General features: G+C 42.6%; 1 protein-coding gene across 2 annotated transcripts in view; it reads right to left on the reverse strand.

The window, feature by feature from the left end:
• Nucleotides 1-1,697: 1,697 nt before the first annotated feature.
• Nucleotides 1,698-17,944, reverse strand: part of HPCAL1 (hippocalcin like 1) — an 87,187-nt gene continuing 70,940 nt past the window's right edge. For both annotated transcript variants that reach the window (XM_066640079.1, XM_066640070.1), the window contains 3 exons: nt 10,186-10,588; nt 9,369-9,474; nt 1,698-2,307 (listed from right to left, as the gene is read on the reverse strand). In XM_066640079.1, coding sequence (XP_066496176.1) covers nt 2,210-2,307; nt 9,369-9,474; nt 10,186-10,563 — 582 coding nt within the window. In that variant the 5' untranslated portion in view covers nt 10,564-10,588 and the 3' untranslated portion in view covers nt 1,698-2,209. The remainder of the gene's footprint in view (nt 2,308-9,368; nt 9,475-10,185; nt 10,589-17,944) is intronic.

Genomic DNA, 17,944 nt, shown 5'->3' on the forward strand with positions numbered 1-17,944 from the left:
TCAGAAGGTGTAGCTTGTCATCTGCGAGCTGGCATCCCAAGTTGAGACATCTAAGCTTTGTGAAACTATCACTGGCTTTCTAGGAAGCCATATACTGGGTTTTGTAGCTCACCATATGACTAAACATATTGTTACAGGTTGCTGCTTTTTTAGCATTCACATATTCAATCCATGCAGACAGAGGAGCTTGTGAAGATAGATCACACCGATCACTTTCTTGCCTTTCATCAGTTTGTCTGCAAAAGACCTTTTTATATTAGTTCTCAAGCCATGGGATACTTATATTTTATTAAATCTTTATATACCTGGGTTGAGTAGTAAACAAGGAAATTGTGATGCTTACTTCTTAAAAAAAGGAACAAAATGACAAGGGATAATACCCTCTCTTCTGAATTTAAAATGGGGCCAATGTAATGCAAGTTTGTCCTGCTTTAAAATATTCAGACAATGACATTTTTTTAAAATGGAAGATTGGCATTCTCATTTTACTCTTGGAACCAGCAGCTTGGATTCCACCATAGTACATACTCAAGGTCAAAATGCAACTACCTTAATGGGCAACAAATGCAATATGGAAGCGGCTTTCATAGACAAGAGCCTGTTTCATCAGATGTAACTGTCTGGCACATGCTATGTGGTAGCCACAGAAATGAGTCAAAGGAGATATTACATGTTCTTTGCTTAGCTTTTCATTACGAATGGAGGTTGGAAACTGGAATCTGAAGCTGCTCTAGAACTGTCTGCTTGAAGTGACCATTTCATAACTCTTCATGGTAAGGCTGAGAGTTTCATGGACCCATGAAGTCACTTCTCAACTGCCTCTATAAGGCTTTGTAAAGTGACCTTCACAACCAACACTTCGTCTCATCTCATGTGTTTGCCTCTGAATCAGGTATTGTGTGGAGAGAAGCCTGTCTATGCGTGTAAGGAAAGCTTCTAGCCCTCTGTTTGGGCATGGACAGAGCTGCCACCACAAATGAACGCAGCTTCACGGTGCCTCTTTGGTTCTCTTTGCTAGAAGGTAAGAGGAAAGAGATTGAGGATAGGCCAAATGAACAAACCAGAGTTTTCTGTTTTAAAGGTATCTGGAAACAATGGAAAAATTTCCTTTCCAAACAGCAGTTGTGAAGCATTAGGTAACTAAAATACAAACAGACAAGAAAATTAGCCTTTATTTCAATTAACATTTCTTGGCATAGGCAGATATTAAATAACACTGGAATGCACAAGACTATTAACAGAGATTGACAGCAACAAGGTAGGAGGGCCATAGCAAGTGCATGTCAAATAACCTCATTTCACTTAAAAGTCATTTTAAACGCTCTAGATGCTTGTAAGTGGCATCTCACAGAGAAACACGCAAGTAGATTATTCCTTTTTAGATTCCATGAACACAGTAAACTTTCGAACAATCAACAGTAAAAATGAAGAAAGTGTCGCAATTGGTAATTAAACAGTGTTATTTCCACAAACAGCTAGTCATGCAATGTCTTAACAGCAATTTTGCTATGCATAAATATCACCATTTTTAAAAAAAGATTTGAATAATCACAGACAACTAGAAGAAATGAAATATGGATTCTACATGATATATTAAATATGACCTAAATGTATACTTCACCACATATATATATATATATATATATATATATATATATATATATATATATATATATATATATATATATATATTAAAAGAAAGACCATTATGTAAGTGCAAGCAACCTTCCTCTTCAAAAGGAAACTGGTATCATGCTCATAAAAAAATTATATTTAATTTATTCCACATTTCATAGCTATTTTCCAGAAAGCAAATTAAATTGCCTGTCTTTTGTTGTTGCCGTGTCAGGCAAACGTGTACAAAGCATCTCTTCTTAGGGGCTACTAAAAAGTCATCCGTGCATATTAACCAAGTGATGTGCAATCACCCTTCTTTAATCTGCATGTAAACATACCTTTCAGTTATGTTAGGTGTGTGCAGTGAGTCACAATGTTAAGCAGGAAGAAGAAAAAATGGAATTGTGGAAGGAGGACTTGCAGCAAATGTTGGTGAGACAAGAGAAGTGAGGCTCTCTTTCACTTGGAAACACAGACAATCTGGCAGCAGAGCATCATCCACTAGCCACTGAGGAATGGTTGAGAAGGCATCCATTTGCGAACAAAGCCTGAACAAGCCAGTAATTTTCTTTGCAAACTGTCCAGAGTTTAATTAGAACTGACTTGCACTGCTTGGATCACATTGTAACAACCGCACGATAGAAGGATCACTCTTGGCACCTTTAATAAACTCTTCAAGAGATAGCTTACCTGGAGGGAAAGAGGGGGGGAAAAAAGATACCTGATCAAATAATTATCTTTGCCATATAAAGGATGCTAAGTGCTCAACTTATAAAAAAACATCACAACCTAATGACTGATTTACATTATCAACTCAGAACCCAATCCTATCCAATTTTCCAATGCCAGTGCAGCTGTGCCCATGGGGCATGCACTGCATCTTGTGGTGGGGAAGCAGTCACAGAGGCTTCCTTAAGGTATGGGAACATTTATTCCCTTACCTTCAGGCTGCATTGCGGCTGCACCATGCTGTAAAATTGGATAGGATTGGGCCCTCAGATGCCAGTGAGTTTAATTACACCCAGGGTGCAATTAGATGTGTCTCACTCCAATGAACTTTGCACACCAAATTTGATGGTGACACTAATAGCAGCGAATCTCAGTTACAAACTATGACCTATGAAAAAGCCCCTCCTAATGACCCTTACAAGAACCTAGCAGACAACTAACTATTCTTGGGAAACGCTGTCTAAGGAAACCGTAATAATCTACCAGGGATGTCCAAAGTTTTTGACAGGAGGGCCACATCAGCTCTCTGACACTGTGTTGGGGGCGGGGGGAAAAAAAGAATTAATTTACATTTAAAATTTGAATAAATTTACATAAGTTTACATAAATGAATATATTAAAGATAAACTTATATGAATGAATCAAGATCTTGCAATAGCTCAAGGTCTATAAAAGGCCTTGCACAAAGCAAGTCTGGCCTTTCCTTTGCGGCCGCTACTGCATCACAGACGTGAAACAGCAAGCAGTGGAGGAAGCCCTCATCCCACAGCTCACTCGAGAGGTCCAACAGTTGCCCTCAGGCTGAAAGCAATGCGTCGGGCCACTGCGGGCTCCAACAAATCTCCGGAGGGCCAGAGGCTCATTGGAGACTGGGGGCTCCCTGAGGGCCGCATTGAGAGTCCTCGAGGGCCGCAAGTAGCCCCAGGGCCGGGGTTTGGGCACCCCTAATCTAGACAGCAGAACAATCAAGCAAGCAAGAAACAGACAAGACTTTCAAATCCCATCTGGAACTTAGGACAAATGCAAAAACATTGGCCATTTAACAGAACTGACAAGGAAAACATGTGTAAACCCCGTAGTGATGCATTTCTTCCTTGACCCGGCATCTCACTGAGGTATGATGGAATAAATCCAGATGGTTTAATCTTAGACAGATCTGTTTTTTGAAGTAAATACTGGCCTCTTCCCCATCTCACCTCAGTTGTGTAGCTGGGGGCGGGCGGGCTGAGGGGGTACTGTATTCCTGGATGGCACTCCATGGGGCAGCAATCAACCATGCCATGCCAGGAGAAACTGCCCCCCCTCACAGCCACTCTCACAGAAATTGCATGTTGCCATCAGTGGCTACCCACTTCTTACACTTGGTTTCCAAAGTGGAAACACTTTGAGCAGTGCACAACCAGAAGTAATCACAGTCACATCATGACATCACTGCAATTACTTCCAGGTTGGGGGCAGCATTTGAAGGGATGGCCCTGGGGTGGCACAAGAGTCAGCTACACCACTGTTCCACCTTGCCCATTTTGGCTGCACCAGCCAAGGGTGCAAAAATATTTAAAAATAAGGAGACAATAAATCCTTCCACTCTGGCGTACCAGTTTGTGGACTTTGTTGAATCAATCTAATGTTTTCATACAGCATAGTGCATAAGTTTTGATAAATAGTCCACATCAATTCAAAATGTGGGTCCATATGTACATTACAAGAAACACTGGACTGCTGCAGAAAATGGCACCCCGTCAAGTCGTCCTGCATCTTTGTAATACATAAAGTTCGACCTGTGCCTTGATGGCATTTGGTTGCGTCTCCAACCCCAACAGTAGCAGCCAATAATTTGGGGCAAAGGGAAACACACAACGTGAAAATGATGTCCCATAAGAACAAAAAGGTAGCCCTGCTGATTCAGGCCAAGAGGACATCTGATCCAGCATTCTGTTTCCCACTGTGGCCCTAAGGAGCCCCAAACCAGGGCATGAAGGCAACTGTCCTCCCCCACTGTTGCCTCCCAGGAACTGGTAATTAGAAACTTCTTTTAACAACTTTTAACTTCATTCACTCTTGAAGTATTAATGAGCACTTAACTGCTGCTTAGCTCAGGGACCTTCTTCATACCTTGTACTGAGAAAGAGTGGCAAATCAGTACTACAAGACAAGCAATATAGCTATTTCTAGGATGATTTTGCTGAAGTTCAGATGACCTCCACAGGCACACCTTAGCAGCAGCTCTACGTATAATTTGGCTGTAATTTGAAATCGGCATGAGCTGTTTTCGGTTAGAAAACAGTATGCTGGGATATCTAGTGCAATGGCAGAACTAGAAAAGTCAGTGCTCCAAATCTCCTTTTTTAAAACAACAGTTTGAAGGCTAATATTAGAAGTAGTAGAGTGTGCAGTACCCTACTTAAACAATTACCTTCCTATTAAAAGCCCTTCCACAACTGGTGTGACTGCCACTTGACAGGATACTTTTATTGCACTAAGAGGCATTCTCCCCTTTTGAATGCTGTTCAGTAGAGCAGTGTTTCTCAAACTGTGGGTCGGGACCCACTAGGTGGGTCGTGAGCCAATTCCAGGTGTGTCCCCATTCATGCCAATATTTTATTTTTAATATATTAGACTTGATGCTACCATGGTATGTGACTGCATTTGTAAAAAGGTCACAGAGCTCTACTTTCAATAGGCTACTACATATATTATTTTAACAATGATAGTAAATGAGACTTAGTCCTGGGGAAGTGTGGGTAGGATTGCAGCCTAGGATTGTTGAAAATTTTCCTGCTTAACAATGTCACTTCCAGTGGATCCTGACAGATTCTCAATCTAAAAAGTGGGTCCCAGTCCTAAAAGTTTGAGGACCACTGTAGAGTAATACCTCTCATAACATGTGGGCTCTGTTCTGGAAAGTCAGCACAATGGAAAAGAAAAAAGTGCTCTAGAATACATAGTTAATCTTAAAGGGTCCAGAACACACTACTGAGGGTTCACCCTGCGCTGCTGGAACTTGCATTCTGGCAATGCAGGCTACTTTCCAGTGTGGTGTGAAAGCCAGACCACTATAGTGTGCTGAGAAGACCCATAGGCTGTTGGGGACCTACACAGAGGAAAGTAAAAAAAATTACTTTACCTGTGGCAGGACTCCCAATTGTTCCCCCACCAGCACCACTGGATGCAGGGCATGCTCCACCAGTGCAGCTGCATCAGTACCAATGGTGGGGGATAAAATTGGACAGTGATGCTCATTTGCTGCCACAAGACAATACAGGTGTTCACCACTTAAAGACTGGGCTACAGTTCTCCAATTCCCATTATTATGCGATTAGGTCATTAAGTGAACATTCAGTCCAATCCACTGCCTTTGCTGTGCAAATAGACACTCGCTGCCAGACACTAGCTGGCTGCACAGGCTACTGGAGATAGATTGCCTCTTCTTTGCATTAAGAGCCTCTCTGTTGTGTAAACAGACACTCTCCTGCAGGCTATGGGAGACACAATTGCCTCATTAAGAGCATCATCTTTACTGTGCTTTGACCACTGTTGTATATGCGGTCTGTCGTTAAGCAAACCATTGTTAAGCGGCGGACACCTGCACTGTATTTCAAAAAGATAAAATAGTTTACTGCAACATTGCACAGCAATTCTTAACCCAGTTTCAATCGTTTCTATTAGAAGAATAACTTCCATTACGTTTGTTTCGCCAGAGGGAAGGTTAACGCTGGAGATGTATACTACTTTGCATTTCATAAAAGACAGAAAAAAGGACCTCATTCAAACCCTGTGAACATAATTATTCTCAACAGAGAGGATAAGTCCTTGCAAAGCTAGGACAGTTCAACAGACTTCCCTTGTGGGCAGATTTTCATTAAATATAATCACACACCTGAGGCCACAGACTCTGTACACTTTATTGCTACTACTAATGATTCAGTGACTATTAATTCGCCAAATAGATCCTCCTCTGTCATTAGAGAATTGGCATTCCATACAGCAAGTAGTCAAGTTATTTTTAGTCCTGTCACAACTGCAATATTATTGTATCATCTACTGCAGCATTTCTCAAACTGTGGGGTGGGAACCCCAGGTGGGTTGTGAGCCAATTTCAGGTGGGTCACGCAGCAACTAGTCAGCCGCCATTGAAAATACAGAGCTGAAAATACAGGGTATGGAGCTGCTGGGCTCCTGGTGGGAGAGAGGCATGGTAAGTTGCCCTGAATTGGTGGGAAGATGGGATGGTGGAAGGGGGGAGGGCTGTGTGGATCCAAGAAGGACCCAAGTCTGCATTCTGCTTTGATTGCCAAGCTGGAATGTTTGAGTTCCAAGCTATGCAAAATAACAGCACAAGCACACTGTGTAATGGGATCTTTGGCTGATCATGGCTTAGGTTCAAAGCTTAAACTGATAATGGCCCTTCCAGCCATGACATCACTTCCGGATTAATGACATCACTTCTGGTGGGTCAGAACAGACTAAAAAGTGGATCCCAGTGCTAAAAAGTTTGAGAACCACTGTTCTACTGTATTAGCCATATGCTCACGTTATGAGTCATGCTGGTGGCTTGAGCTTAGATAAGAATCTTGACTGTCGCAGCCTGCCACATATAACTAGACAGATCCACAAACAAAGGCAACAAAATCTCTCAGAGTAGCTGGAGACCTGAGCCCTGCAATACTGAAAGCCCTTTAAGGTTACACTTTGGGATTCTAGCTATCTATAAAATAAAAGATACTGGTTTCAAAACTTCATGGACAGCAGGCTTATGAGTCACCTTCCAGGAATCAGCAGTGTGCAAGGGTCACACCCACTTTCTCATCAATCTCAGTACATTTCTTTCTATATGGAGAAGTACACAGTCAAGCTGCAACAGTTAAGCAACATCTCAAAGCTGCCCTATTTGCCCTTAGGAAGTTATGTTAACATCTGGAAGAACCTCCTCCACAGCTAACTTCCTTTAGTGGCTGGTATCAAATCTCCAAGTATTGCTAAGCCCCCTAATAGTATTGCTATTCTTTTAAGTAATCCAAAGAAAAATTCCACCTCTCAAAGCATTCTTTTTCCCATGGTGGGTAACAAAGAGAATCAGAAATCACACTGATGGGTGGGGAAATGCTGTCCATTTCCAGCAGTGCAGCCAGTGAAGAGTTTGAAGCACACTTCATTGCTTAAAATGGGCTTCAAGCGGAACAAAGGAGTAGCTCTTTGCTCTGCAAGAGAGAGGTAGGATCCTGCTAATCCCTGCAAACTGGGTAAGGAGATATCTTAAGTGGTGCTCATCTTATATTTGGTGGCAGGAGAGCAAATGCTCCTATATATCCCAGAGCAGCAGTGGATATGCTCGTTGGTGTGCTTTTTTGTGTTTTTAGATTGTTGAACCTTTGGGACAGGAATCTCCCCCCCCCCCATTTATTCTGCTATGTCAACTGCTCTGCAAACTTTTTTTAAATGGTATATTTCTCACTTTTTTATACTGACTTTCCTTTGAGGAGTTCAGGGTGGTGTACATGGTTCCTCCCCCCTTTTGTCTTCACAACAACCCTGTGAGCTAGGCGAGGCTGAGAGATTGTGATTGGCCCAGGGTCACCCAGAAAACTTCATTGCTTAGTGGGGATTTGAACTTGAATCTTCCAGGTCTAAGTTCAGTTCTAAGTAACTCCAGTATCAGATCTTCCAGTTATAAGTAACTCCAGAACCACTGCACCATCCTGGCTCTCATAATCTTCTACTATCCAACAATAACAACATTTTGTGCTAAAAATCTCCAAAATACTGCAGTTAGAATAAATGGTAAAAATTAGGATACATGCACATTCCCTCAGATGCAAAATACATTTATCTGCAGAATTTTATATTGCTTGGCAAGGACTCCGATACTGAAGAAATAAGCAAGATGGAAACAGTAGTAGAGAGAAGTGTATGGTACAAGAGGAAGAGAATTCGAGCCTTGGAAAGATGTGAGCACATCCAGATTTCATACCTCGCAATTACTGCCTTTAGCGGGTGATGTTTTTCTACAATGACAAATACAGTGGTACCTCGCATAACGAATGCCCCGCGCAGCGAAAAATCCGCAGAACGAAAGCATTGTGCGAAGTTTGGTAACTCGCACAACGAATTTTTATGACTTATGTTTCGCATAACGAATTTTTGTTTTGTTTTGTCTTAAGGGGGAGATCTTCATGTCACTTTATGATCCCATCCACCCTAGTAAGGGGCGGATCTTCATGTCCCTTTATGATCCCGTCCACCCTAGTAAGGGGCGGATCTTCATGTCCCTTTATGATCCCGTCCACCCTAGTAAGGGGCGGATCTTCATGTCACTTTATGATCCTGTTCACCCTAGTAAGGGGCAGATCTTCATGTCAGTTTATGTAAGTAAATCCCATTGTGCTTGCTCCCAGGAAAGTGTGCACAGGATTATAGCCTTCAAACTCCCCACTCAGCATCCCCCCATCGCTCATTCACCCTCTCACTGCCCCATTTCCTTCACGTTTCCCCCCATGATCACGGCAAAAGCAAGCAATTGAGTGCAGCTGCTCTGTCCTCCCCAGCTTAGAGCACAATCCTGTGCGTGTCTCCTCAGAAGTAAGTCCCATTGTGCTTACTCCCAGGAAAGTGTGCACAGGATTACAGCCTTCAAGCTCCCCACTCAGCATCCCCCCGTTTTTGAAATCCTCTGTACAGTATGTATGCCTTTAAAGAGCACTTAATAAACACTTTGTAAACCAAATTTGACTTTGTTCTGACTTTTCTTGCTCATAGGAACGCATTAATTAAATTTCAATGCATTCCTATGGGAAAACGCGCTTCGCAAAACGAAAAACTCGCATAATGAAAGGAGTCGCGGAACGGATTAATTTCGTTATGCGAGGCACCACTGTAACTGAACTGTAATTGTTTTGCTTTTAAGGAAAGATAAGATTTTCAATGTTGATGTTGTATATATGCTGTAAATGATAGCCATCCAGGTTTCTAGACTCTGGATTAAGAGACAAAGGCCTCCTTGTGGGGGCTTCCTGCAGAAATCATACCGTCATTGTTTGTGTCCATCTGTCTGAAGATTTTGTCTGTCCGTTTTTCTGGAGTAGATTCATCCTCTGGCATTTTCATTACTGAAGACACCATTTTGTAGATTGCCTGCAGAGACAGCAAAACAGAAGAAATCTGTATGTTTTGGAGCCACCTTGGGTCCCCTCCAGGGAAGAAAGGTGAAATAGAAAATATAATAATCTTACAGGTCAGGTTTTAACCAGGCTCATAGTAATCACAGGGAAACTTATATTGTAAATTATGGGAAACTGGTGATAGGAGATAACCACTTCATTCCACATTTCGGGGGCACTATTTTTACTTTTAGCAAGTCCATCACCCTCAAATTCATATTTTAGAAAGTTTTGGAGGTGGAAGAAATTAAGACATGCACAGCAATTTTTCTATAATACATTTCTCTTATATGCACACGATTATTTATAGAGCATGATATATTATTAGGCATAACAAAAACCAGATTATGTGTGCATGTGTCATGCATGGAGCTTGTACTATGAAATACACCCACCCCATCCTTGCCCAAGAGGGCCAGATCACCTAGTGTCAGGAGGAACATCCAGTTTATGTGCAAGGACACTAGAGCGATGAAGCTCCCTTGTATGTATATCAACACTATATTTTGTTCAAGAATTTTGTAAAAACTTGAATATACAATCAGGACAATATGCATTATTATACACCAATGTATTTTGTATGTTACAACGCTAATAAGAATTAGTGCACAGCAGTCTATTGGTTATCAATAATTTATGTAACTGGACCAGACAAGATGATCTTCAGGCACTATGATTCACTCACCTGCACTATCTCCAGCATTTCAGCACGGCTGATGTAACCATTGCCATCAAGGTCATACATGCTAAAAGCCCATTTCAGCTTCTGTTCAAGCTTTCCCCGAGAAGTGACACTCAGTGCAATTATGAATTCCCGAAAGTCAATCGTCCCATCGCCATTGGTATCAAAAGTGCGGAATACGTGCTCTGCAAATTTTGAGGCATCGCCGTAAGGGAAAAAGTTAGCGTATATCTTTTTGAACTCCTCAACAGTCAAATGGCCAGTTGGGCAATCTTTTAGAAAGCCTTTATACCACTCTTGGAGCTCATGGTCTGTGAACTCTGTATTCTCCCGGAGATCCTGGAGGACTTCAGGCCTCAGTTTACTGTTCTGTTTTCCCATTATGTTCTTGGTTATTGTCTAAGGGCTGGAAGAACAACAACAGCATACGGTCAGTCTTAAAATCACTATTAGTTGTATTCAAACATCAAGATCAGCAAACATTCAAGGTGGCAAGGGGAGTGGCATGTATGTGCCTTAGACATACTACATTTAAAAGAGATGCTTATTTTTCTGCAACTAGCCGTGTTTCTCAAATTGCGGGTTGGGGCCCCGTAGGTGGGTCACAAACCAATTTCAAGTGGGTTCCCATTCATTTCAATATTTTATTTTTAATATTTTAGACTTGATGCTACTATGGTATGTGACTGTATTTGGGGAGATGTGACACATCTGTACTTTTTACAGGCTACCATGTATATGCTTTTAACAATGATAGTAGGGCTGCAATCCTAACCACACTTTCCTGAGAGTAAGCCCCATTGAACAAAATAGGACTTACTTCTGAGTAGACCTGGTTAGGATTGTGCCCTAAATGTGACTTACTACTGGGTAAGTATGTTAAGAATTGCAGCCTAGGATTCTCCTGCTTGAAGATGTCACTTCCAGTCATGATGTCACTTCTGGTGGGTCCGGACAGATTCTCATTTTAAAAAGTGGGTCCTGGTGCTAAATCTTTGAGAACCACTGAACTACGGTGCTTAGTTTGATCAAAAGTTTCTTGGGAATAAAAAACCCCATACTGTTTCGTTTTGCGCACGCGCTCTCTCTCTCGTCCAAGCTCATCAGTGATAATGCCATTGCAGGGTATGAGTGAAGTGGGGAGACCCAATTTGGATTAATATATGCCGGCAGTTCTATTTTGAGTGTAGATTTCTGTACAGAACAGGTTTGGTTGTATCCCAAGTAGTGCAAGAGCCATTGCACTTGCCCTTCCCCTCTTCCGTAATGGCAGCTCCCCAAGTTCCCAAGTCCCCCCAAAAGCACTCCACAGAGTTGGGAAATCCTTCAGCAATAGTGTGGGATGTGGCAGGGCTGCAATGTGGTAGTGGGGATATCTGGAAAATAGTGTAGGCACCTTCCACAAACAGAGCTTTTTCATGTAAAGTGCTTGTGCTTGGTTTGGTGAAACTCACCCACCATCCCCACTGCAGCTCCCTGTACTGCATCCCATGCCAGTCTCAGGGATCCCCAACTGAAAAAGTCCTAGATACTTTCAGGGAGAACAGCAGACCACCACATTAGTCTTCAGAGCATTTCTTTTACACTTGCCAGGGTTTTTTTCATGCCTAATCATAGTTTCTGAAGTTCATCATCATTTCATACAAAATTTTCTCTTAAGATGCATACATAAAGATTTACAATTTTATATACATAGATGGACAATATATTGTACAGTGCTTCACATACATTTCAAACAATGGGAGGGTGTGCTGTTTCCTGCAGGTACTTCCTAGATACATTTCCTCTCTTCTTCCAAACCTCACATTCATTAAAATACTATACAATTTAGAGACTCCATGAAGTTCTTTTGTATTAGGGTTTTTTTATTCCTTATTCACAAATCACGTCTAACTTGAGACTATTCAAATCACACACACGGCTACAGAGTTCAGAAATGCTTTGAAAGTTGATTCAAGAATTCCAGGCTGAATAAGCAGGATGCAAGGACATCAGGGGGCACAGAAGGAAAGACAGGAAAGCCACGGGGAGTCTGGGCCAGAAGCCACCCCCAAGTGTAAGAGGATCATCCTGGAGAACCTTTCCCTCCCACTCATTAAGCACAGGTTACAAGCATATTACCAGAAAGGTGTGTCTGTGCACATTCAAATGATGCAGCTGATTTAAAAACAGAAACACAACACCACAGATACAACTTCATTAGGAATGTATAGAGAATAAAAATAACATTGTTTTCCAAGGCTGCTGTCTGAGTGGTGAAGCAAATCACTGGTAAGTATAGAGACCCAACAGTCCTGTCTGCAGTACAGGCACAAGCACTGATGGGAAGAATTATGCAAGTCTGAGCTTTGCTCTGTCTTACAGTATGTGATCATATACGTATTTGCTCAGAAGAAAGTTTTATAGTCCATGGGGCTTACCCTCAGGTAAGTGTTCTAGTGTTCTACAGCTAGTGTGCTGTAGCTTTAAAAAAAAAAAAGCTTTTTAAAATCAGTAGCTCACAGTTTTAGGAGTATTTATTAAGGACTCTCTCACAGACACATGACATTAAAATGGGAATTTCCTAACTGTGCTTTTTAGGGCCAGTTTTCTTTCTTGCACACTCTCCCCCCAAACCCAGAACACGCAGCAGAGGAGTGGGAGGTTATGCTTGTGTCTGTCACTTCCTATACAGTGCAGTGTCTGCATGCACTGAATGTACATATCACCCAGTTCTCAAATTTTTCCATCCAGTCTTTGAGGTGGAAGGTTACGGGAACATTTTGCTATATATACTATACTGTATTGGCCATTGTAGTCCTGTTCCCCCCCCTCCCCACTGCAAGCGTGGGATTTCTGGATTGGGGAGTGTTGGCCTTCAATAAACCTTTCCAAATAATTCCTTCACTGCAAGAAAAATTTCTCCAAGCTTCCCTGTCTCCAGGGTCAGACTAGGGACCAAATCCTATCCAGCTTTCCAGCCCTGGTGTAGCAGTCCAATAGGGTGTGAACTATAATCTGCAATGGGAGGGTAGTTATGGAGACCTCCACAAGGTAAGGGAACATTTGTTCTCTTGCCCCGGGGCTGCATTGCAGCTGCACCGGCACTGAAAAGTTGGATAGGATTGGGCCCTAAGTAAGTATACATCAGCACTCATTCTTATCTTGCCCCTAAGTTATAGCTATTAAGGGTGGGGGAGAGGAAATGGGGCTTCCAAGCAGGGTGGATCAAGATAATTTATTTTAGAATCTCATTAAAAAGTTTTCCATTAAAAAAACTGATTAATATTAAATGTGATTATGGGTGTTTTAAACCTATATTTATAACAACACTGAAACAACATACCTCTATCAAACACAGAGAAAAGCAGACTATGTAGATAAAGAACTATAGGGAATTTTTTTTTGAGATCAAGTATTATAAAAATATGCATGAGTCATATTAGAGTGTTGTTATGGGTATGATACTGGGATTGCATAATAGATTGTGTAACAATATACAGAGTGTTTCAAAAACGTATATGTATTTTAATGAGCTCTAATTCATACATACTTCATTGTAGAAAACCTGCAACACTCAAACGTCTACAGGAAGCAACTAAAGAGATGTGCGGAACCGTCCCAGCACACATGTTGGTGGATGTCTACAGATTCCTTAAGCCAATGATGTTAATTAACTGGGTAAAGAAACTGCTTCTGTGTACACCATATGCCATGTATGCGCAAATTATAGTATAACCTCAGTTCTCTTTATATGCAAATTTGCTACCTGAGAATTTGCTTATCTGTGGGGGAGGGGGCAGTACTGCCACCTAGCTCTCATTAGCTGTGACTCTGTTCTCATTATTCATGAATACTGTGCCAGTGCCACATCAAATATACACCGATACGGGCCCATGGAGAATTGTAGGAGACATCTGTGTCCGCTTCCAGACTTGCCCCACCATCTTGGTTCTTGCCCCGCTAGCTGAACCTTCATAACCTTGGTGATTACACAGGCCAACACACATTTTGCTTCCTTAAACGTTACACCAATTCCTGGGTATATTTGGGGTGCCAATTCAAAAATTGCATCCGTTTTGCCCTATCAAGTCTAGTTTTAGAGACACGGCATAGCCTCTTTAGTGAATGAGGCTAATTCACTAATGGGGCTATACTATATCTCCAAAACGAGACGTGATAGGGCAAAACGGATGCCATTTTTGGAATCACCACCCCAAATTCATATCAAACCACCATAAAGTTTGGGACAAACTTTTCTGACCCTCAATTTTGTAGGCCTGTGTTATCAAAGGCTGATGATGAGAGATCTCTGGAAGGCTACCTGAGGATTGTTCTGGGGCTGGGACAAGCCCAGGGAAGAAGCCATGAAGCAGGTGGAGGAGGACAAGTGAAGCAACCCCTCCCCACTGCTGACCTCTGACCTCATTGTTGGGCCAACAACCTTCAACAAGTGAAGGGATACTCAGCATGGAGGAGAAAGCATCAGATGTTGGAGATCACCCCTAGCTATCACCCATCCCCATAGACTTCAAGTTAAGATTCAGGTCCATAAAGTTCACAGAGTATATGGTGAAGAGGGTCCCCTAGAACCTAACCCTATTTTCCCCGTAGGCTCAGTGATTCAGTATCTGCTAATTTGAAATTCACTGGGTTTTCCAGGAACCTAACTAGCAAATAATGTTAACTGCCTGTATGCATGGATTGTTGTTGTTGGCAACCTTCAGTCTTGAAAGACTATGTTATTGCGCTCTGAATGGTGGTTCTGGAACAGCATCTACTGTGGCTGAAAAGGCCGATTCGGGAGTGACAATCCCTTCCACACTGGGAGCAAGTGCAGTCTGTCCCTGGTCTGTCTCCTTGGCTATGGGCCTTCCTTCTTTGCCTCTTTGTCTCAGTCTGTTGGCCAAGTGTCTCTTCAAACTGGAAGAGGCCATGCTGCACAGGGGGCCGCTCAGAGGCCAGGGTTTCCCACCTGTTGAGGTCCACTCCTAAGGCCTTCAGATCCCTCTTGCATATGTCCTTGTATTGCAGCTGTGGGCTACCTGTAGGGTGCTTTCCCTGCACGAGTTCTCCATAGAGGAGATCCTTTGGGATCCGGCCATCATCCATTCTCACAACATGACCGAGCCAACACAGGCGTCTCTGTTTCAGCAGTGCATACATGCTAGGGATTCCAGCATGTTCCAGGACTGTGTTGTTTGGAACTTTGTCCTGCCAGGTGATGCCGAGGATGCGTCGGAGGCAGTGCATGTGGAAAGCGTTCAGTTTCCTCTCCTGTTGTGAGCGAGAAGTCCATGACTTGCTGCAGTACAGAAGTGTACTCAGGACGCAAGCTCTGTAGACCTGGATCTTGGTATGTTCCATCAGCTTCTTGTTGGACCAGACTCTCTTTGTGAGTCTGGAAAACGTGGTAGCTGCTTTACCGATGCATTTGTTTAGCTCGGTATCCAGAGAAAGAGTGTCAGAGATCGTTGAGCCAAGGTACACAAAGTCATGGACAACCTCCAGTTCATGCGCAGAGATTGTAATGCAGGGAGGTGAGTCCACATCCTGAACCATGACCTGTGTATGCATGGATTATAGCATAATAAATTTGACACTATTGTGTGTACATTTCCTTGAGACGCTCTGTGGTATGAGTTTGATACTAGGAGCCAGAGATTGCCAAGGCGTCAAATGCTGGGATCCCGCACTTGGCTCCAGGAGATGCCACCCTGGAGATGGAGACCCTATTCAGGAGAGGAGGTTTCTGCACCTTGCCCACCATTTGTACACCACTCCATTCAACACTGCACTGGTCTTTGCATTCTCCGAGAACAATTCCTTCTCCCCCTTTTTGGCTCTCTACACTAAAAGTAAGTAAGCCACCAGTTTCTACTCAGCTTCCACCCAGGCCTGGCTGTCTGACAGTGAGCACCTGTGATTCCCTTAGCTGCCAACATTCAGAGGCAGCAACAGGGTCGGATTGTGTATAGTCCTCAGCAGTCACCATTTGGGGGGGGGAGCGGAGGAATAAGACAGGGAGTTTTCTTCAAAAACATAATGTGATTTTCTTATATATTGTGGAGGTCTCCTTGACAGAAATATTCCTGGACCATCCTATTCCATTTCTTTTGCTATATAGACAACTTAGGGCCCGATCCTATCCAACTTCCCAGCACTGGCATAGCTGCAATGCAACCTTGAGGTAAGGGAACAAATGTTCCCATACCTTGAGGAAGCTTCTGTGACTGCCCCACCACCATAGGATGCAGCGCATGCCCCATTGGCACGGCTGCACCAGCACTGGAAAATTGGACAGAACTGAACCTGTAGCGAACTTTTGTTGCTGTTAAAAGGTGGCATATAAATATTCCTTATAAATTTGTTAACATTCCCTCATATCCCTCTTTACTAAAGGAGGCTCAGGTAAGGCACTGTGGTGCAGTAATGTCACCACAAACAAAACAAATGACAAGAGCCATGACTTGGCAAATGTCAGAGGTTAATGAGAGCAAGCACCTCCGCAGCCCCTTTGGCATGTCATCCTCTAAACTTGAGCAGACAGTGGTGCTGGGTCTGCAAGAAATGATGACCTAGCCAGAGAGGACTATCAGGAACCAAACCGACTGTGTGCCATTTGTAGTCATTTAGTTTCCACATAGCAGCCTTGGCAATATGAAATCCTCCTCCTGCTCAGAGACAAAAAAGCAGCCAGCTGCTCATTAATAAAAACACATCAGATTTAAACAGAAATCTGTGTTTATATCATTAGCTACTTCTGTGCTGCAGGAAACCGTAAACATTCCAGCCTCCTAGCTTTATTCCTATTCACTGTTTGAACTAATGGAGCCCTGCTGGCTTCAATGTTTAAGTTAAGCTCCCAGCTGGTAGAGCTGTAAGCCATGTAAAGAGCACGGAGGAATTCTCCAGCTAATTGCACACTTACTGGCAGGTATGCAAATACTTACGCTGTCTTAATTTCTAACTGCCACTCAAGGTGTGTTATTTGTGCAAGGTGGGCAGGAAAGAGAAAAACCAATCCTTTTCCATTCTGAAATATTTTAAAGGGCAACTGGAAGGAAGAATAAACAAGCTCTGCAGGAATAGGAGTGCTGTAGACTAACTTTAGGAGTCAAATCATTGGCATCAAGGCTATGGTCCCCTTTGATATGCTCCAAAGAAAGCTACCATTTTTCTTCTTTGTCCTTGCATAGCATAAACTCTTATTCAGTGTGTTATTTTCCTGGAGGGTCATGTGGAAAGTGAAGATCAGCAGGCCAACACACCTTACCACTATTCCCAGAAGCTGTCTGCTAGCAAGGTTAGCGGATGCCAACACCACTTTCTCCACACTTGCTTTACCTCTTGGTTAGCAACTGGGAGGGGGTAGACATGGAGACCTCCAGTTGCTCAGGACAAAAGAGTTTCATATTATTCTTTGCCTAGCAGGAGTCTGGTGTAAGGAGCAACTGAAACCTATCTGCATTTTGCCTGGCCTGAGAGTCTGACTGGGTACTGAATGGTATAAAATAATAATAATAATAATAATAATAATAATAATAATAATAATAATAATAATAATAATAATAGTAGTAACAAGGAATTTCCTCTATGAATGTGATTGCACAAGGCCTTGTGATTTGGTATGGCAACCATGAGGGGTACAATGTAAGAGAGGCAATGGATACATTCACACTTTTACAATGCAGTCAGCAGGGAAACAAGGCACTGAGCAATGGAACTGTACAGATCTCACCTAGTTCCAAGGATCTCTCTTGGAAGCTTCACTCTCTGAATT

Source organism: Tiliqua scincoides, chromosome 1 (genome assembly GCF_035046505.1).
Source record: "Tiliqua scincoides isolate rTilSci1 chromosome 1, rTilSci1.hap2, whole genome shotgun sequence".
In the NCBI taxonomy this organism is placed as follows: domain Eukaryota; kingdom Metazoa; phylum Chordata; class Lepidosauria; order Squamata; family Scincidae; genus Tiliqua; species Tiliqua scincoides.